Source organism: Orycteropus afer, unplaced genomic scaffold (assembly GCF_000298275.1).
Source record: "Orycteropus afer afer isolate SDZICR_OR568_19922 unplaced genomic scaffold, OryAfe1.0 scaffold00069, whole genome shotgun sequence".
In the NCBI taxonomy this organism is placed as follows: domain Eukaryota; kingdom Metazoa; phylum Chordata; class Mammalia; order Tubulidentata; family Orycteropodidae; genus Orycteropus; species Orycteropus afer.
This window is the reverse complement of record NW_006921656.1, coordinates 2,406,071-2,425,508: the sequence shown is the minus strand read 5'-3', so window position 1 is coordinate 2,425,508 and position 19,438 is coordinate 2,406,071. Positions and strand designations below refer to the sequence as shown.

Genomic DNA, 19,438 nt, shown 5'->3' with positions numbered 1-19,438 from the left:
GTGACCACGGTTACACGCACGGCCCTGCAGCAGCAATAATCCACCAGTGCCCACAGAGACACCCCAGCTGAGCCAACATGGGCAGGCGGATGGGACCACGTCCACAAATACACATAGGTTTGACAGGATACTTTTACATATGTATTTATATGTGCTGCAAATATACCCATGAATATACTGGAGCATACAGGGGGCAAAATGATGAAAACTTCTTAGCCAGAACCCACCACTTTGAGGGAACAAGTGATTTGGCCGGGGTGCCTAGGTCCACTGAGAATCAGACAGTGACAGGAGAAAGGCTGCAGGCACAGACAGGAGCCACGTGGGTGAGGGTTAAGGACCCTGTGAGATTTTGGACTTCAGTGGCTAAGGAAAGCCATTGACAATTTAGACAGGTGGGTGAAAGGTCAGAGGTGTTTCTGAAGTCTAGAGACAGGCGGGTGAAAGGTCAGAGGTGTTTCTCAAGTCTAGAGACAGGTGGGTGAAAGGTCAGAGGTGTTTCTGAAGCCTCATCCTACTGAAAGTGCAGTGAGACCCGGCAGCAGTCGGAGCAAACAGACGTTCCAGTCAGGGGCATGGCTGCCCGATGCAGGAAGATGCATGCAGCTGTGGGCTGTGGGCTGGAAGAAGTCAATGGGCTGCAGAGACATTCAGGAGGAAGACATGGTAAGACTTCATTTGATGGGAAGAAAGCAAGAGACAAGAGGATCTTGGGTTTCCTGGCTTGAGCGATGAGGTAGAACGTGTTACAAGCACTAAGAGATGGGGGGGGCAGACTGTCAAGGAGGGACATTGGTGGTGGCCGTGCTGAGTCTCTCTCTAGAGCCTGTGAGGCAATCAGCGTTATGAGGCAAGTAGTTGGACACAAGGCCCAGGAGCTCAGAAAAGAAGTCTGGCCTGGGGGGTGAAGGGAAGTGAATGTGGTCACTGACGTCATTCAAGCAGAGAAGGCCTTGCTTAGGAAACAGTGAGGAGGACCGTGGATGGAGGCCTAAGGAGGCACAGAGTTAACGGTCAGGAGGAACAGGAACTGACAGAAGAGCTGCCCAGGAGGCGGTCGGTAAAGCAAGGGAAGAGACAGAAGGGTCAGCCGCCAGGCAAGGAGCTACTGTTGGGGCATGTTAGTTGGTCCCGACTTGCAGCAACCCAGTATGACAGAGGGGAATGGCCCCAGAGGAGAACGGCCCCCAGGCCATCATCTTTATGGCAGCCAATGGTCAGGACTTTCTCCCACAAGCTGCGGGTGTACTCGAACCATCCACCTTTTAGTTAGCAGCCAAGTGCTTAACCACTGTGCCACCAGGGCTCCTTGGCATAGAGCTAGGAGCTGAGAGTTAGAAGACAAGTAAGATGCTGGTCCTGTCAGCAGTGCGAGAGGGCACAAGTACCAACATAATTACAAGAGCCAGATCCAGCACCAGCACAGAAGTACACCCAAGAGCGGGGAGCATAACGGCACAATGGGGGGGGGGGCATGGCTCCGACAAGCGCACCAGGAGAGACCACGGCAGGACGCAGAGGCAGTGCCTAACAACAAGCCGGAGACAAGGTGAGCCGCTGGTCCACCATTCATTTTCCTCCGTCCCCTATATTCTGCAGCCTCAGGAAAAAAGCTCAAGTTTCAATAAATTCCTGACCTCCTTCTTAAAAACAAAAATGTCTGTGAAAGCCTGAGGCATCTAGGAATTACAAAGAAGAAAGAAATATTATACTATTAAAATTCCAATCACTTTGCCTTTGATTTCTGGGTAATTCAGAATGAGCCACTGTTCTTTGAAAAAAAAAAAAAAAAAAAAGCGAGAATTCCAAAACTCATATTTATTTTCAAGAGACGCAGAAGTCTAAGACAAAGCCACTGAGTAATTGTCCCAATTTTAGACTCCAGTAACAAGGGAGAGGGTGCCTTATGTAAGTAAACAGTGTGTTTAGAAGCAACAGCTCCCAGCTAACATAAATTCCTGGCCACAGTGACAAGCTGGAGCATCCTTATCATTAAATCGTGAAGACAGGAAATATAATGAAATGGAAAGGTAAATATGGCTTTTTGTACTGCACTCCACCAGTGGAAAGAGAACTGAACTGACTGCAACCTCCACCGGCCAAGTTTTAGTCTTTAGTCTGATAAACAGATATTTCGGGAAGAAGAATGCAGGTTGCAGGTTCCATGTAAGCCCCAGGCTTACAGGTGAGGAGAGACAACTCAGGGTCGCCTGAAGTAGCAAGCGGGAAGATCAGGAGAAAGGGGTTAAGCCAGGAAGTCAGAGAAAAGAGCAGTCAGCCGAAGGGATTAGGTGAGGAGGGGTAATTCAGGCCCGCCCAGAGTAGCAGGCCGAAAGAACAGGAGGAAGGGGATAAAAAGCCAGGAACCTGGACAGAGGAGTAGTCAGCCCCAGGGACAACTCAGGGACGTACAAAACAGCAGGACAGAAGAGCAGGAGAAAGGGGTTAAAGCCAGGAAGCCAGACAGAGGTACAGTCAGCCACAGGGACCCAGTTGGGGGTGATACGAGAGGTCTCCAACAGCAAGACAAACTTGTCTGTTGGTTTGTCCTACTGTGGTGACATGTAGACTTGAGTTTTGAGGCTGAGCCTCTGGTGTTTAAAACCCAGCGAGTGCACCTGGTGCACAGGTAACAGCCCAGCTTGTAGACTGAGACAGACTAGGAAGAAGGAAGAGGCTGTCCACTTCTGAAAGAATTGGCCAGGGAAAACCTTATGAATAGCAAAGAAACACTGTTTGGTATGTTACCGCGCACCTGTAGGAATAGTCCGTTTAGGCTAAAAGGCTCTCAAAATAGGACCGGGAAAGAGCTGCAACATCTGAGTAAACCCAGCCTTACTCATATGGAAAAGAGAAAGCTTTCAAGACCTTCATTTGCTGATATGGCACCACTAAAATTGAAGAGAAACAGCCGCAGACATCCATTAATCATCGGAACATGGAATGTACGAAGTATGAATCTAGGAAAATTGGAAGTTGTCAAAAAGGAAATGGAACGCATAAAGACTGATATCCTCGGCATTAGTGAGCTGAAATGGACTGGTTTTGGCCATTTTGTATCAGACAACCGTATGATCTACTATGCTGGGAATGGCAGTTTGAAAGGAATGGCATGGCATTCATCATCACAAAAGAGGTTTCAAGATCTGTCCTGAAATACAACGCTGTCAGGATAATATCCATACGCCTACAAGGAAGACCCGTTAATATGACTGTTATTCAAATTTATGCCCCAACCACCAAAGCCACACATGAGGAAATTGAAGAATTTTATCAGGTGACGCCTTCATCCCACCATAAGCAAACAGGTCGCTTCCCCCTAGAGCATCAATCCCAACGCAACCAAAACACTCCTTTATCAAGCCCTCTAAGAGCTCAATGCATGCAAGCCGGTACTCAGAAAAAGAAGGGGCATGTGGCAGGCTGATTAGGTCATCCCGAGAACAACGGGGATAAAAACAGCACCTCAATCCAATCAAATAAGAACACCATCCAGCAAAAATACTACTAAGATATTTCTAATTTTTTGTTATCTTTCAAATATTGTATTGTAAAATGTAGCACAGGTTGACAAAACTGCCTAAAATAAACACACAGCTTAAGGAAGTCAACATACTTGAGACCACCACCAAAGAAAGAAAGCCAAATCCAGTCATCAGCAAGTCAACCCCACGTGGGCACAGCTGCACTCCAGGGGTTTCCAGGGATGAGACCTTTTGGAAGCAGGCTGCCAAGCGCATCTGGGCGGGTTCCAAGTGCCGGCCTTCCAGGCAGTGGCAGATCAGTCGGTCTCTCGGTGGTACAAACAGTTAGACACTCACCTACAAGCTGAAGGGTGGCCGTTCACACCCACCCAGAGGCACCCCAGAAGACAAGTCTGGGGATCTGCTTCCAAAAAGCGACAGCCCTGGAACCCTAGGGAGCAGCTCTACTCTGCACACGTGGAGTCACCAGAAGTCGGAATCACCTCAACAGCAGCCAACACCAGCCGAACACCTGACCACCTGGGTCACCCAGGTGCTCGGCACTACCACACAGGCCAAGACAGAATTTGGCCAGCCACCCAGAAGCCCTCAACTGGCCTCATGCCCATCAGTCCGTCCCCACAGCAACCACTGTCCTAACGTGCATGGTAATCACTTCCTTGCTTTTTACCACCTGTTGTTTTTGTGATGTGCTGTCAAGTTGGACCCGACTCATAACAAGCCTATGCACGGCAGAACACTGCCTGGTCCTGTGCCAGACCCACGATCCCTACTATACCTGAGCCCATCACTGCAGCCACCATGTCAATCCATCTCGTTGAGGGCCTTCCCCTTTTTCATTGACCCTCCACTTTACCAAGCATGACATCCTTCTCCAGGGAATGCTCCCTTCTGACAACATGACCAAAATAAGTCAGACGAAGTCTGGCCATTCTCGCTTCCAAGGAGCATTCTGGTTGCACTTCTTCCAGGACAGATCTGATAGCTCTTTCAGCAGTCCACTCAACATTCTTCGCCAACACCACAACTCATAAGCATCGACTCTTCTTCAGTCTTCCTTTTTCATTGTCCAGCTCTCACATGTATATGTTGTTGTTGTTGTTATTTGCCGTCGAGTCGGCCCCGACTCATAGCAACCCCTCCTTGGGTTTCCAAGGCAGTATCACTACGGAAGTAGGATTGCCCAACCTTCCTTCCGAGGAGTGGCTGGTGGGTTTGAACCGCCAGCCTTCTGGTTAGCAGTCAAGTGCCTTCGGCACTATGCTACCAGAGCTCCTCACATGTATATGAGGCAACTGAAAAATACCATGGCTTGTGTCAGGCGCACCCTAGTCTTCAAGGAGATACTTTTGCTCTTCAGCACTTGAAAGAGGTCTTTTGCAGCAGATTTGCCCAGTGCTATATGTCGTCTGATACCATGACTGCTGCTTTCATTGGTGTTCACTGTAGACCCAAGCAATGTGAAGTCTTTGACAACTTCAATCTTTTCTCCATTTATTGTGATGCTGCTTATTGATCTAGTTGTGAGGATTTTTGTTTTCTTTATATTGAGGTGTCATCCATACTGCAGACCATAGTCTTCCATCTTCATCAGCAAGTGCTTGATGACTTTATCATCAAGTCATCCTCACTTTCAGCGAGCAAAGTTGTGTCATAGCAGTAAAATGTCTATTTATTTTCTAATACATCATGGAAGTCTCTCCTAAACTACAGGTAGACCTTTCATCCCCCCTCCTTTTTTCCCCTTGTTCTTACACTTTATTTGCTCAAGAAACCAGGTCATTTGACTGTAGAGTTTCCCACAGTCTGGCCTGCTGGCTGCATCTCCATGGTGAAGGTTAACACGTTCACCTGTCCTGTGAACTCCTACAAGAAGGAGTGAGAGCCAGTGCCCACAGTCTCACGTGTGACAGGGAACAAGACTCCTTGGGGGGGGGGGTGTTCTTCCTCTGTGGGGCATGATGGCTGGGTGTCTCGTGGTTTGTGATGCTGATCCTGCCTTAATCCTTTAGTCCGTTACTGTCTGTCGATGGTGGTATGCTAATCCTGTCGTTCCCTTTCCAGCTGTGAGCTGGGATACTTCCTCTTTGTGAGGAACCTGCTAGGCAATCCAGGCTTATACAGCGAGTCTAAGAAAAGCAGATGGATCTCTCCTCACCGTGATTCAAGATAATACCTGAGTTTCTTGTCATTCTCCCTAACAACACTATGAACACATGGGCTAAAGCACACAGTTATCATCCCCACTGATGCTGTGGCCAGTGGCAGCCTCTTCAGGTTGGCTGGACCCACTCAGTCAACTGGACTCAACCCTCACAGCCTTTGGTAGCCTGCTGTGGTGGCCAAGGTCATCTAGAACCTTCCCTAGACTCAGCAGCCATTTCTCCAAGGAGCCCTGGTTGCTCTTAGCAGAAAGGAGTGTTTCCAGACCACCACGTGGGCAGGAGGAGGACTCACTGGTGCTGGTCTGATCAGTTTCAGGCCTTGGTAACGTACAGGACTAGGAGATGGTGGACAGGGAAGTAGGGAGGAGGGTGGGGGGCAGGGAGGGAAGAAAGTGAGGAAGGAGAGAGGGAAGGGAGATGGACAGATGGACAGATGGATGGATAGACCAACTGACTAACTCATGTACCAACTGACTGACCAACCAATCTGCACTGGCCAAGGGGTGGCGGGGGGACCCAAGCTTTCTTACTGATATTTTCTACCGAAATTCTGGATGACAAGGATTTTACTTAACTGCTTATCTTACATCATTGATGCCCTTTCCTCCATACCAGAACCCTGGTTCAAGTCCCGACACATGAAGAATCGTAAGATCACCAAATCAATCACCCACTTTATTCCTATTGCACACGGGGCTGCAGAACAGCAGCCCCAACATCAGTGCCAGCTGCCGTCCGCCCATTGTCTCCTCAGTGTCTCCGCTCATCTGCGGCAGTTCATTGTTTTCCACGTGCCCGGCACACTCACGCGGCCTGGGCACGGGCTGCCCTGCTGTTCTTGCAGGTCTCCTTATAATCCCTGAGCGCTGGAGCTCACCTTAACTCTTTTCTCTTGACCATTTGGACGTGGAATCCGATGCCTTGAACTTGTAGGAGACGTGATGCAGGACAGCTTTTCTAACGTGGGTAACTCGGGCTCTCTCGTCTGTGTTTCTGTGTAGTGCTCACGTCTGGAGTCCCCTGGCTCTGTTGTCCCACACTCTGAGCTGGACTGTCTCCCCCTTGCGCCATTCTCCCACATCTATTCCTAGCAGCGTCTCCTCAGGTGGGGCTTTGCCCAGACAAATCCTCGGCACTCCTCTGCTGTGGGAGCTGCTTCAGCCGCAGTTCTTACACCGGGCCACCGTACTTTGTGACGAGAACCTGCCAGCTGGGGCTTCTCAGGTTACCCTCACGTGCAGGTGCAGGAACCACAAACCTTGTGACTACGCATCACCTCACATTTGGGGGTTAACGGGGATACTTCAGGATCTCTGGTGGTGCAGAAGTTAAGGCGTTCACCTGCTAACCAAAAAAAGGTCAACAGTTCAAACCCACCAGCCGCTCAGCAGGAAAAAGATGAGGCAGTCTGCTTCTGTAAAGATTACAGCCTTGGGAACCGTAAGAAGCAGTTCTACTGTGTCCTCTAGGGGCACTGAGTCGGAATCAACTCAATGGCAGTGGGTTTGGTTTGGGTTTTGGTGGCACAGTGGTTAAGCACTCAGCTGCCAACTGAAAGGTTAGTGGTTCAAACCCACCAGCTTCTCTGCAGGAAAAAGATGCAGCAGGCTGCTTGCATAAAGACTGACAGCCTTGGAAAGTCTCTGGGGTACTTCCATTCTGTCCTCTCAGGGTGCTGTGTGTCAGAATCAACTCAATGGTAGTGGATTTGGGAGCTGCTACACATGTGGCCTGTGGGTATCTTTTTTCTATCTTAGTTGGTCACACTATTTTATGGGATGATATCCAAAACCTATGACACCTTCCCACCATTTCCAAAATGTCTAAACAAATTCCACCACATCAGAGACTCCTGGGTAATGTGAAGATGGTAGGAAATGGCATACCACATTCTAGGTGGAAAGCTGACTTCTTCTGTCCTAGGCTGGTTGTCAGAAGGACAGAGAAATAGCTCCCAAGACCTTGAAGAGAAGGGAAGAGTGGCTTCCAGAGAGGCCAATCAGAAGGCAGAGCGCAACAGGGGCAGCACTCCACCGAGCCACAGTTCCTGCCCTACTCTTTATTTTTGAAAATAACAAATTTACAGAAAATTTAGAATAGAAATGAATACCTCTGTACCCTTTATCTTGAGTCACTAATTTAAAATAAATAATAATTTGGCACATTTGCTTTATTTCTCTTTATTTACATTCTCATGCTTTTTTTTTTGGGGGGGGGGGGGTCCTAAAAATGTCTTCAGTCTTTTTTTAAGTCCAGGACACAGTTAGGATGGTGGTCAGTCTTTGGGTGCTCTCTCCCTTCTCTCTCCCTTAATCTAGGGCACTCTTCCCACCTGCTGTGACAAAGTGGCAATAATACTGATACCGACTTAGAGTTGTTGGGAAGATGAAACAGAGATACGTAAATAAAGTGACAAGCCAGTCCTTACACACAGTATCTGACGATGTCAATAAACAGGAATTCCCTCCCATCTACCACAGCCCAGGTGGGACCCATATGCCCTCCCATCTACCACAGCCCAGGTGGGACCCACATGCCAGTCTGCATGGCAGCTGCATGGACTGTTGTGTCTAATCTCAGTGACCACAGCTGATGTGACCCCACCCCTGAGAGACGAGGCAAGTCCACATGTGACCCCCAATTGGATGGCCACCGTGGGTCATCGTGCGTGGGTCAGCCTGCGGGCTGAGATGACAGACTGTCTCCAACCAAGGGCTTAACTGTGGCCTGGGGACAGTGCAGACTCACTGCAGGGACCCATGCAGCCTTCAGGGCCCACGTTCAGTGGGAGCTTCATGTCCACGGCTGCCCTCTGGAGAACGTGCCCTGGTCTGGGACGCCAACATGCTGCCTCCACTGAGTTCATGTTAATGGTGGTGGATCCGTGATTGGGAGAAGGAGAACAACAATGGCTGCACAAGACGCAGAACGTCACCAAGGTCCCTGAACTACCTGTGTGCAGCCACCGAACCGCAGAATGTCATGCTGTGTACGTGTCCGCCACAGTAAGAAAAGAGGTGGAAAACGTTTTTAAAAGTTTTTTGTCTGGAATTCTATGATTTGCTTATGAACAATCAACTGGAGCATGTGTAAGCTGTTACCAGAAAGTGGCATCTCATTAACAACCACCACATGCTCCCGCCAGCTGGCCAGAGATTAGGAGGATGAGCCAGTCATACTCACGAACCACCTGGTAACCAAGGGTCCAGCTCTAGGGCTGCAAAAGACCCTTTCAAATGCGAAGAGCAAATCTGTCTCCTTGAAGACTAAAGGGCACCTGACCCCAGCCACGGCACTTCCGATCACCTCACATGCACGTGAAAGCTGGATGATGAGCAAAGAAGACAGAAGAGTCGATGCTTTTAAGGGGTGGTATTGGCGAAGAATACTGACAGCGCCGTGGACTGTCAGAAGAACTAACAGGTCTGTCCTGGAAGAAGTGCGGCCAGAGTGCTCCTTGGAAGCCAGAATGGCCAGACTTCGTCTGACCTACTTTGGTCGTGTTGTCAGAAGGGACCAGTCCCTGGAGAAGGATGTCATGCTTGGTAAAGTGGAGGGTCAATGAAAAAGGGGAAGGCCCTCAACGAGATGGAATGACACAGTGGCTGCCACGATGGGCTCAGGTATGCAGGGACTGTGAGGCTGGCACAGGACCGGGCAGTGTTTCGTTCTGTTGTGCACGGGGTCGCTGTGAGTTGGAGCAGACTCAACACCACCCAACAACAACAACTGGACTTGGATTTATTTGAAAAGGCAGAAGGAGGTACTCCCAGGACACAAGTCCCAAGGTGCAGTTTTACTCTCAGCTTGGAAGGGCAGAGAGAATGCTCTAGTCCCCTGTAGAACAAAAGGCACAAATGTAACCACGTAACAAATAGGTCAGCATTGAACCCACAAACCCAATTAACCAACCAAACAAAGAGCAAAGGTTCCCCTTTGCAGCCTTCCTGGGAAAAGCAGATAGCAGCTGGCCAGGGCAGAGTCACAGTCCCCTCCCTCACCCCTTCTCACCTTCCAGTCACCTCAGCTGGAAGTCTATCGACCTGGAGAGAGCCCCTGGGACAATCTCTAAGCAAGCATTCCCAGGGTGGGTACCACACGGGATTTGTTCCTCTAAACTCCCTTCCTGAGAAAAACCAGTAAGAACCTCTCTAACCCTTCATCCACTGATAGAAAAACACATTCCAACAAAGTAGACCAGCTCACAAGCAGATCCAAAAGAAACCTATCTCACTGCTTTAAGTGCCCGTATGATTTGAATGTACTTGACACTGCCCATCTGTAACGGGGCCGACAGTCACCTTGCTTCCCTGTCTTTGTGGATGATCTTTAAGATGTTTAAGGAAGCACCAGCATTATGCAATCTCGCGATGGTGACTGAAACACCGCACAGAGTAAGGGAGAGCAAACTTGACACAGGGACACGTTCAGTCTTAACATACCCACATTGCCCCTAGAGAGCAGAGGGCAACTTCCCCAGACAGTGGCCACGGGTGTCATCTTTATGAAACAGACTGCTCGTCTCTCTCCCACAGAGCAGTTGGTGGGTTCAAACTACTAACCTTTTCCGTTACCAGCCAAATGTCTTAACCACCGCGCCACGAGAACTCCTTAGATCTTACTGTAGTCACTATTATTTAAAAAGAAAAAAAAAATGTACAAAGCAGTTCAGTCACGCACCCCGGCACAAGGAGTTTCTAAATGGCTCTGACTCCAAGCTCTGAGATCTCCCACAACCCCCACGAGGAGACGTTAGGAGACAACGTCGACAGGAGAATGGACAGGAACGGAACCTGGAAGCTCCAGCTTGAGTGGGGACTGCCCTCATCCCGGACTGACACTGCAAACGCGTGCACGGCAGTTCTGGTCCCACCGCGTTCCAGCCCCGTAAGTCCAGCACTGAACAGAGATGGGACAGAGGCGGCCCTGGGCCTACTGAACTTGGGTTCTAAAGGATGGACACAGACCGACCAGAACAAACCAACAAGCCGACTCCCGGGGCTGCGAGATGTGAGGTAAGTAACGTGGATGAAACAGGAATGGAAGGTGCTGATTTGGCAACAGCGGTCACCACGGCCTCTCTGGGGAGGGGACATTTGACTGAGATCCGGATAATAAGGGCAAGTTGTGCAAGCCTGTGGGAGTAGAGCCTTGGAGGCCAGGAGAGGCGAATGCAAAGGTCCTGAGGCAGCAACGGGCTGGCCATGCTCCTGCGACCATGGGGTCAGGCGGCTGGGGACCTCTCAGAGAGGGGATGAGTGTCGGTGATGATGTCTCAGGAAATCAAAACCCACAACTAATGCTGCAGTCTCTGGTGTTCAGTGTAACAGTATCCCTTCCTAGACATGCAGGTAAAGCTGGGACAGACTGGCCACCAAGAGAAGAGACAGACAGACAGATATCTGGGCAGGTGCTCCTCTGCTCTGGACCTAAAGCCCCAATTCCTAACTGATGGCCACTAGGCCGGCTGCTCCCCGGGCCTGAAGGCCCCTTTCCTCTTTGTTCACCTAGGAAATCTCATGGTCCCAGCCAAGTCCAACACCAACTCTGTGAGGGCCCCTGAGCAGAGAGTGTGCTGCGTGGGAACCACGTCCCTAAGGCCCAGCACACAGCCATCCCACGCATACTGGCCGGACTGAGCCTCAGACCAGCAAGGCAAGGCTTCCGAGCTCACTCGAGCTCTGCAGTTCCTCGCTGTGTGACCTTGGAAGAGTGATGCAACCTCTCTGTGCCTGAATGGCCTCGTTTGTAAGGCGGGGACAGGAGGAGCACCTCTCTTGCAGGGTGGCTGTGTGGAAAGTGAGCTCGTTCACGAAGCCTCTTCAGGGTCAGCTGATCAGATTCTGCTTCTCCAGGGGACAGGCCACGCCCACTGGCGTGCTTCCCGAGCCATGTGCCTGACTCAGAGAGACACCAATGTTTTCTCAGCATGGAGCCTGGTCATGTTCCAGGACAAACTCTCACGATGACCCTTATAGTAGTAGGCGTACCTCATCGCTACCTGTGATTAGACATTTGGACAGTAAGGCAGAGACTTGCCCAGAGTTACACCACGGACAAACCAGAGAGAGAATCTGCTGGCCAATCCGTTAATCCCCGACAGCCTTCCGTGAGTGTATGACAGCCCGAGTCAGAAGGTTACATAGTTCATCTATGGAATCTTACCCCTAGTCAGCTAGTCCTGACGTCACAACTAGGAGCACTGGTGGCATAATGGGGACGTGCTCAGCTGCAAAACAAAAGACTGGTGGTTTGAACCCACCCAGCGACTCCACTGGCCGTGGTGACCTGCCCCATGAAGACGCCCGCCCAGTTCAGCTCCGTCCTGTAGGTGGCCAGGCATCATCACTGACTCAATGCTGCACTTTCTCTGGGCTCCTGACACGTCACCAGACCCCGAGGAACCGTGGCACCACAGCCGGCAGAGGTGCGCAGCAGCCCTACCTGAAAACAGCAGGAGCTCCCGACTCCACTCAGGATGCCCTCCTGTGACAATGACATGAAGAGGGCAGAGCAGGCAACGTTTTGCTGACTGCACTTTCCTCACTCCCGGACAGATTCAGCAACAGAGGCTGCTAGCAGAGCACCCAGGCCAAGGGCGGGGGCCGAGCAGCGGGCACCAGGAGCGGCGACCACAACCACACCGACAGGGCCCACCGAGTGCCGATCAACGTGGAAGGAGCTCACCGTCGCTGAGGTCCTGGAGCAGACTCTCCTGGCAGGGGAAGTCCAGCTTCGCGCTGACAGTGACGGTGAAGGCGGCCATCGCTCCCGGCTGCAGAGGCAACTGGGCTAGGGTCTCTTCCAGCTTCCAGCTCAAGAAGCTGCCATACAGTTTCTCTACAATGACAAGAATGACAGTGGTGATGATGGGACTCAGGCAACACACGACCTCCCCATCCCCTAATAAATGCCAGCATGTCCTCAAAGAAAACAAACAGCACTGAAAACATGAGAAAGTCCAAAAACGCACCAGAACCACACGGCACCAAGAAGCGATCAGTCCGTCATAAACGAGGCACCAAGAGGCGGAGGAGCCCACTGCTGCTAGAAGCGTGAGCTTCACCGGAATCACCTTCAGCCCCGTGGCTGCTCATCACGCTGCCAGGGCCAACGTGGGCAGAGGCAGAGTCGGACCTCCCTGCTGCACACAGAACGGCCTCTGCTCCCCATTACTGCCTGCATCACCCACACACCTTCTGAACACAGACCCCAGCGTCACGGGGCAAGTCTCACAACCCCAGCCACCCATTTCAGGAAAACAAGAATGCCAAACCCTGACCACAGAGGTCAGCCGCGGAGCTCACAGGGGCCTCTGGAAGCTGCAGGCCTCAGCTGGTGCAAATGCCCCTCCATCCGGCTTTGCTGCCTTCCTGGCGCCCTGAGTGCAGTTTTCTGGAGGAACGATGCCCGGTGCCGAGGTCTCATCAACCACTACTACCTCACAAGGGACCGGCAGACCAAACGCCACTGTAGAGGCCCCAGAGGGCCACAGTGCTAGAAAACTGTCCTGAGGGCAGGAGCGGGGAGACAGGAGGAGCCTCCGTGTGTCATTAGGAAGCGTCTGTGTTGGCTCTGGCTCTTACCAGATAAGCCCTGCCCCCAACAGGGCGCACCCCCATGTCTCCTCCACCAGGGGGCCACCGCACTTTCCTCCATCAGGCAGCCCACCATGCTCCCCCTGATGGGAGGCCCCTGTGCCTCCTCCACCAGGAGCCCCCCCAAGTACCCTCCACCAGGCAGCCCCCCATGTACACTCCACTGGGCAGCCCACTGTGCTCCCTGTGATGGGCGGCCCCCGTGCCTCTTCTATCAGGCATGCCCCCCATGTACCCTCCACCAGGCAGCCCACCCTACTCCCCTTGATGAGAGGCCTCTGAGCCTCCTCCACCAGGTAGCCCACCACACTCCCCCTGATGAGAGGCCCCTGTGCCTCCTCCACCAGGCGCCCCCCATGTACCCTCCACCAGACAGCCCCCCATGTACCCTGCACTGGGCAGCCCACTGCGCTCCCCCGATGGGCGGTCCCCCATCTCCACTCCACCAGGCGGTCTATCATTCTTCCCCCAAGAACCCCTTCCACGTCCCCTCCACTGGGCGACCCACCACACTCCCTCCTCTGGGCAGCCCCTGTGGCCCCTCCACCAGGCGCCCCCCATGCCTCCTCTGCTGGGCAGCCCACCATGTTGTCAGCTCCAGCACAGGGCCCAGCGTCCACTCTGCTAATGCCTCCTCCTGTGTCCCCAGCCCATGGCAGCAGCTCAGTGCTCCACCCTCCGGGATGCCTCACCAGCTCCCTTTTTCTGAATCAACGCTCCGTGCCAAGCCTCCTCGTCTGAATAACGAGTGGACGTTCACAAAGATGAAGTCACCTGTCCGTGGTCAGCACCTAGGACCTGACGGCAGAAGGACGTCCACTGAGCATCTGCTGAGAGCCCCGCCCGGTGCACCAGGCACAGACAGCGCCAGGGCTCGGGACGGCGACCACGCAACACACACATGGCTCACACCACAGACACAAGCCCAGGGCTATGCCAGGAGAAAGGTCCCGGAGAGACTGATATCCAGACAAGCCCGGGGTGGGGGAACCCAGGCAGGTCAGAGAGAGGGGCACGGGAGCCTGTGCGGCTGGTCTGCACTGTCGTGTACCTGTGTCCCACGCACCCCCCCGCCATGGCAGCAAGCCAGATGGCAAACTTCTCTGAGTGCTGGGTTAAGAAACTGAAGATAAGAAAACTTTTCAAAATGTTTACATACCCCACTAGGATGGCTATTATTTCAACAATAACAACAATGGCAAGTGTTGGTGGGGCCATGGAGAAGCCGGCACCCTCGTGCACAGCTGTTGCAGAAGGTCTGCAGGGAGAGAATCACCACACGGCCAGCAGCGCCTCTCCTGCACGTGCACCCAGAGACTCGAAAGCAGGGACGCCGGCAGACACGCGTCCAACCATGGTCACAGCAGCACTGCTCACAGGAGCCCACAGGGGCACATGGCTCAGATGCCCGTCAACTGACGAACGGACGAGCAGGAGGTGGGCCACCCACACGACGAGACGTTGTTCAGCCACAAGAAGAAATGGAGCTCTAATAGATGCTGTGACATGGGTGAACCCTGAAAAATACCCCACTAGGTGGGATAAGCCAGCACAGAGGGTGACGACTGTATGATGGCCACAGGAAGTGGACGAGTGGTCACCAGGAGAGGCTGGGAAGGAGGAGTGAGGAGCATGGCTTACTGGGCACAGAGCTTCTGTGGAGTGAGGGGAACGTCCTATACATAAGCGCAGTGATGGTGATGGGTGCCCAGCACTGCACATAATTGATGCCACTGGATTGTACACTGGAGAACAATTAAGATTTTACCACAATTTCAAACGATGTTCAAGGAAGATAACATGAGCTGACGTTTGTATAAGACAACGGTGGGGACAGTAGCAATGATAACCACCACCACAGCTCCCAGGAAGAGCACTGCGTATTGAGCACTTGGGAAAGCCAGGCACGGGAGTACGTGTTTAACTTGTACTGCTGGTAGCATAGTGCCTAAGGCACTTGACTGCTAACTAGAAGGCTGGTGGTTCTAACTCACCAGCCATTCCTCGGAAGGAAAGTTGGGCAATCTACTTCCATAGAGATACCACCTCGGAAACCCAAGGAGGGGTCGCTAAGAGTTGGGTCCGACCCAGCGGCACATAACAACAGCAGCAGCAGAGCCAGCAGAGTTAGCCAGTACTGTCCCAGTTAGGAAATCAAATGCCATGCTGCACGGGGCAATTCTGCCGCAAAAGACCGCTTCAAAGCACTCAAAAGCAAAGACAGCACTTTGAGGAGAAGGTGGCCCCTGACCCAGCCATGGTGTTTTCAGTTGCTTCCTAGGCACGTGAAAGCCGGACAGTGAATAAGGACGATGGGAAGGGATTCGATGCATTTGAACCGTGGTGCTGGAGGAGAACCCTGAACAGACGGGGCAGTGCCAGAACGAGGAGCACATCTGTCTCAAGGAGGCCCGGCTGGACGCTTCTTAGCAGCGAGGACGGCGAGGCCTGAGCCCTGGTGCTTTGCACTTGTCATCAGGAGGGACCAGTCCTCGGAGAAGGACGTCGTGCTGGGGAAGGCAGCAGGTCAACAGTAAAGAGGAAGATCCTCGAGGGGATGGACTGACACAGCCGCTGCAGCGATCGTTCCAGTGTGGCCGTGACCGTGAGGACGGCACAGCAGCGCACAGTGCTCCTGCAGCTGTGCACGGGCTCACTAGGGGCTGGAACTGACTCAGGGGCAACTGCCCCCACCCTAACACCCGCACTCTCCTGGCATCCACTAATTTCACCATTCCAGAAACACTCGGAGAACGAGGAGAAGCCTACGGTGGTTTCTGAACTGCTCAACGGGAGCTCAAGCCAGGAAATGCACACGGAAGCCCTGACTCCCTGAGCAGGTGGGCGCCTGCTGGTGCAGAGGTAGCTTAAGCAGCTCTGAGCTTCCGGTTTCCAGGCCCACCGTGGCCCAGGTGTGGCAAACAGGGAATCGATATCCCATCGCCACGTGCCAGGCACTGTGCTGGACAGAGGTGTTAGCGCTCATTCCAAATTCCACGTGAGAGGCACTGGACTGCATGAGGATCCAGCTGAGACCAATCCTCAAAGTGGTCAGACACCTCCTTGAGACCACTCACACAGATGAAACTTAGCAGAGCTGGGGCTGGAAACTCAGTGATGGATGTTGTGGTGGTTATGTTTTTGTGTCAAATTGGCTGAGCCTGGCTGAGTGGCTGGGCAGCTGGATGTAGGATTCCCCATGATGAGACTGGTCATCAACTCCATGGTGGAATCTACTGGGAGCAGCTGAGTAGCTGCCTTGGGAATGTGGTCTGCTTCCTGTATAGAAGGAGAAGCCTTGGAAAATGGTCTCTAGCCTGTGGCACGCTTGGACAGTGCACGTAGCCATGTCGTTGCTCAGCAGCCTGCTATGCTCTGCTGACCTTGGGACTTACAATGGACTTAAGTTAATGGCCTGCTGTGCGGTTTGTTAACATCAGGACTCTACCTTTTTTACTTGTCAACCTTGGGCTTGGCAGCCTCAGCAGCTAGCAGCTGTCTGAGTGAAGAAAAGCCTCTAGCTCCAGTGGGCCAGGAGCAGGAGGCAGAGCTGAAGCTTTCACCCAGCCCCCAGAGCCTGGCACTTCGAACTTGGACTTAAAACATCCAAACTGTAAGAGAATAAACTCTTCTTTGTTAAGGCCATCCCATTTGTGGTATATTCTTGTCAGAGCAGCACTAGGGAACCAAAACAGATGCCAAACTCATGTTCCTTCCATCACACTAGGCTGGAAAGACGCTGTGCTGGAATGACAGTGACAAGTAACTGTCAACAGCAACAACAAGGAGCAAGAGAGAAAAACCACACCAAACCAGAAGAGCAGCACAGGCCAGACCATGAACGCACAGAGAGCAGGGTGCAGGAAAAGACCTGAACAGGCCCCTGATGCACCTCACCCATGAGAAAGCCCATCAGCTAAACAAGGGCGCAAGGCCTGTGTTCACAAGCCCAGTGTTTCTTGCATACAGCGCACTTAGGAGGACTTGTGACGGCACCGACTAGTTTCATATTAAGCTCTGTGGCTTAAAACTGGCACCTTCTCATTGTCAGTGAAGGCAAACATGGATATACAGGTGGACAGATACAAGCATATTTGTATGTTCTGTAAGAATTCCCAAATACACAGTACAGCTGACAAGGGACAAGGCTGTAGTGACTTCTTGGCCATAGCCAGTTACCCACAGGGAGCGAGTACTTGGCCCTGTGGGCTCAGGACCATAGTACAGGGGACATCAAGCTCAACTGGCATAACATACTACACAAAAACATTGTTCCACATCCTACTTTGGTGAGTAGCGACTGTGATCTTAAAAGCTTACAAGTGGCCATCTAGATGCAACGATGGGTCTCTCCTCATCCAGAGCAAAGAAGAATGAAGAAAACCAGAGATTCATGGAAACAATTAGTCCAAGTGACCGGTACACCATGCAATCCCCAGCCTACATGACTGTGAGACCAGGAGAACTAGAGGGTGCCTGGCTACCACTGTCAACCACTCGGAGGGGCATCTATGTAGGAGATCCTGGATAGAGAGGGAGAACAAAGTGGAACAAAACTCAGAATCATTAAACAAAAAAAGAAAGGGGGAATCAGGTTTGCTGGTTCGATAGAGCCTGGTGGAACCTCTGAGACTATGGCCCCTAGCTGCCCTTCAGGTCTGGAATTGAACCCACTCCTGTGGCTTTCAGCCAAACAAAAGACAGGCATATGAGTTGAACATTTACCTGAGGTAGATACACTCCTAGGAGCTCTGGTAGCATAGTGCCTAAGGCATTTGACTGCTAACCAGAAGGCTGGCAGTTCAAATCCACCAGTCACTCCTCAGAAGGAAGAGAGGGAAATCTACTTCTGTAGTGACACTGCCTTGGAAACCCAAGGAGGGGTCACTATGAGTCAGGTCCAACTCCATGGCACACAACAACAAACAACAACAACAAGATACACTCCTTGGAGAGAACTATCATGGGAGAAAGAAGGGCTGCTTATGCACAAGGAGACAGCTCAGGGGGCAGGCATGCATGGAGAGAAAGACACAGGGAAGAGGTAACTATCTGGAGGAAGTGGGAGGGGAGCTGTTGCATTGTGGGAAATTGCAGTCAATGTCATCAGATGAAGTATACGTGAGCTGCTATATGGAAAGTGAATTTGCTCTGTAAACCTTCACCCAAATCACAATAAAAATTAAAAAATGGCACCTTCTGGAGCCAAGGGGGCTGGATGAAACCCTGAAATAACTGCCCTGAGATCATCTTTAAAACTTAAAGTGTCCCCTAGAGTCTTCTTAAAACCAAAGTCAAGCTTAGCCTAAGTGGTTAAAAATAAAGCCTGCCTTGAGCACTGAGTCCTTTTAAGAACCGCCTGGAAGGGGTCAAACTGATGACAGCAAGCGGAAGAACTGGACAGAAAGCTCAGGGGCAGTGAGTGTGCCTGCCACGGGGGAGACCGGGCACACACAGCGCAGTCGCGCACACAGCAGTGTCCTCCACGCCATGACCGGTACATGCAGAAACTGTGGGGCTGACGCTGCTTTACTGCACATACTCTCAACAAGGTAAATTTTACAATTCTTAACAAAGAAAGTTTTAAAACGTGGCATCTTCAAATGATAGCCAAATCCACTGACAGGGAACAGCTTATTCCCTTGATGCCAAAAGAAGTCAAAGTATTTATATACAAATAGTAACACAGAGGAAATTTACAGTGTCATGATCACGTCTCTGTGGTTGCAGCTTTACAGAAACCGAATGGCTTAGATGTAAGAGTCCACACAGTTTTTACAACCCCAAAGTGGGTCTCGCTGTTTCTACTTTCATCCGTCCTGACTGTGGCGCAGAATGGGCCACCTGAGGGGCTCACCAAGATCAGATGCAATGATGCTGCCAGGAAAAACGAGGTAAGCGTAAGTGACGTGGTAACAAATTCTGCTAACTTTACCCGCTATAAAGTTTAGCTTCCAAAATAATGGCATTATTTTAATGCTAGCGTTTGTTGTAGCACTAACGAGTGAAACGGATTATTTTACATTGACAATAATCCAGAAACTGCTACCACCCTTGGCCTTTGACATTTGAGCAGTCAATATTAGTGACTTTTATATGTACTGACTCTTTCTACAACCAAAACCAAAATCCAAACTCACTGCCATGGAGTCAGATCCGACTCATAGTGACCCCTCCTCGGGTTTCCGAG

At 51.6% G+C, this 19,438-nt stretch overlaps 1 protein-coding gene across 1 annotated transcript in view; it reads right to left on the bottom strand.

Moving 5' to 3' along the window:
• Window positions 1-19,438, bottom strand: part of TRAPPC9 (trafficking protein particle complex subunit 9) — a 637,992-nt gene that overhangs the window by 429,535 nt on the left and 189,019 nt on the right. Inside the window, exon 16 of the mRNA XM_042780905.1 lies at window positions 12,338-12,490. Coding sequence (XP_042636839.1) covers window positions 12,338-12,490 — 153 coding nt within the window. The remainder of the gene's footprint in view (window positions 1-12,337; window positions 12,491-19,438) is intronic.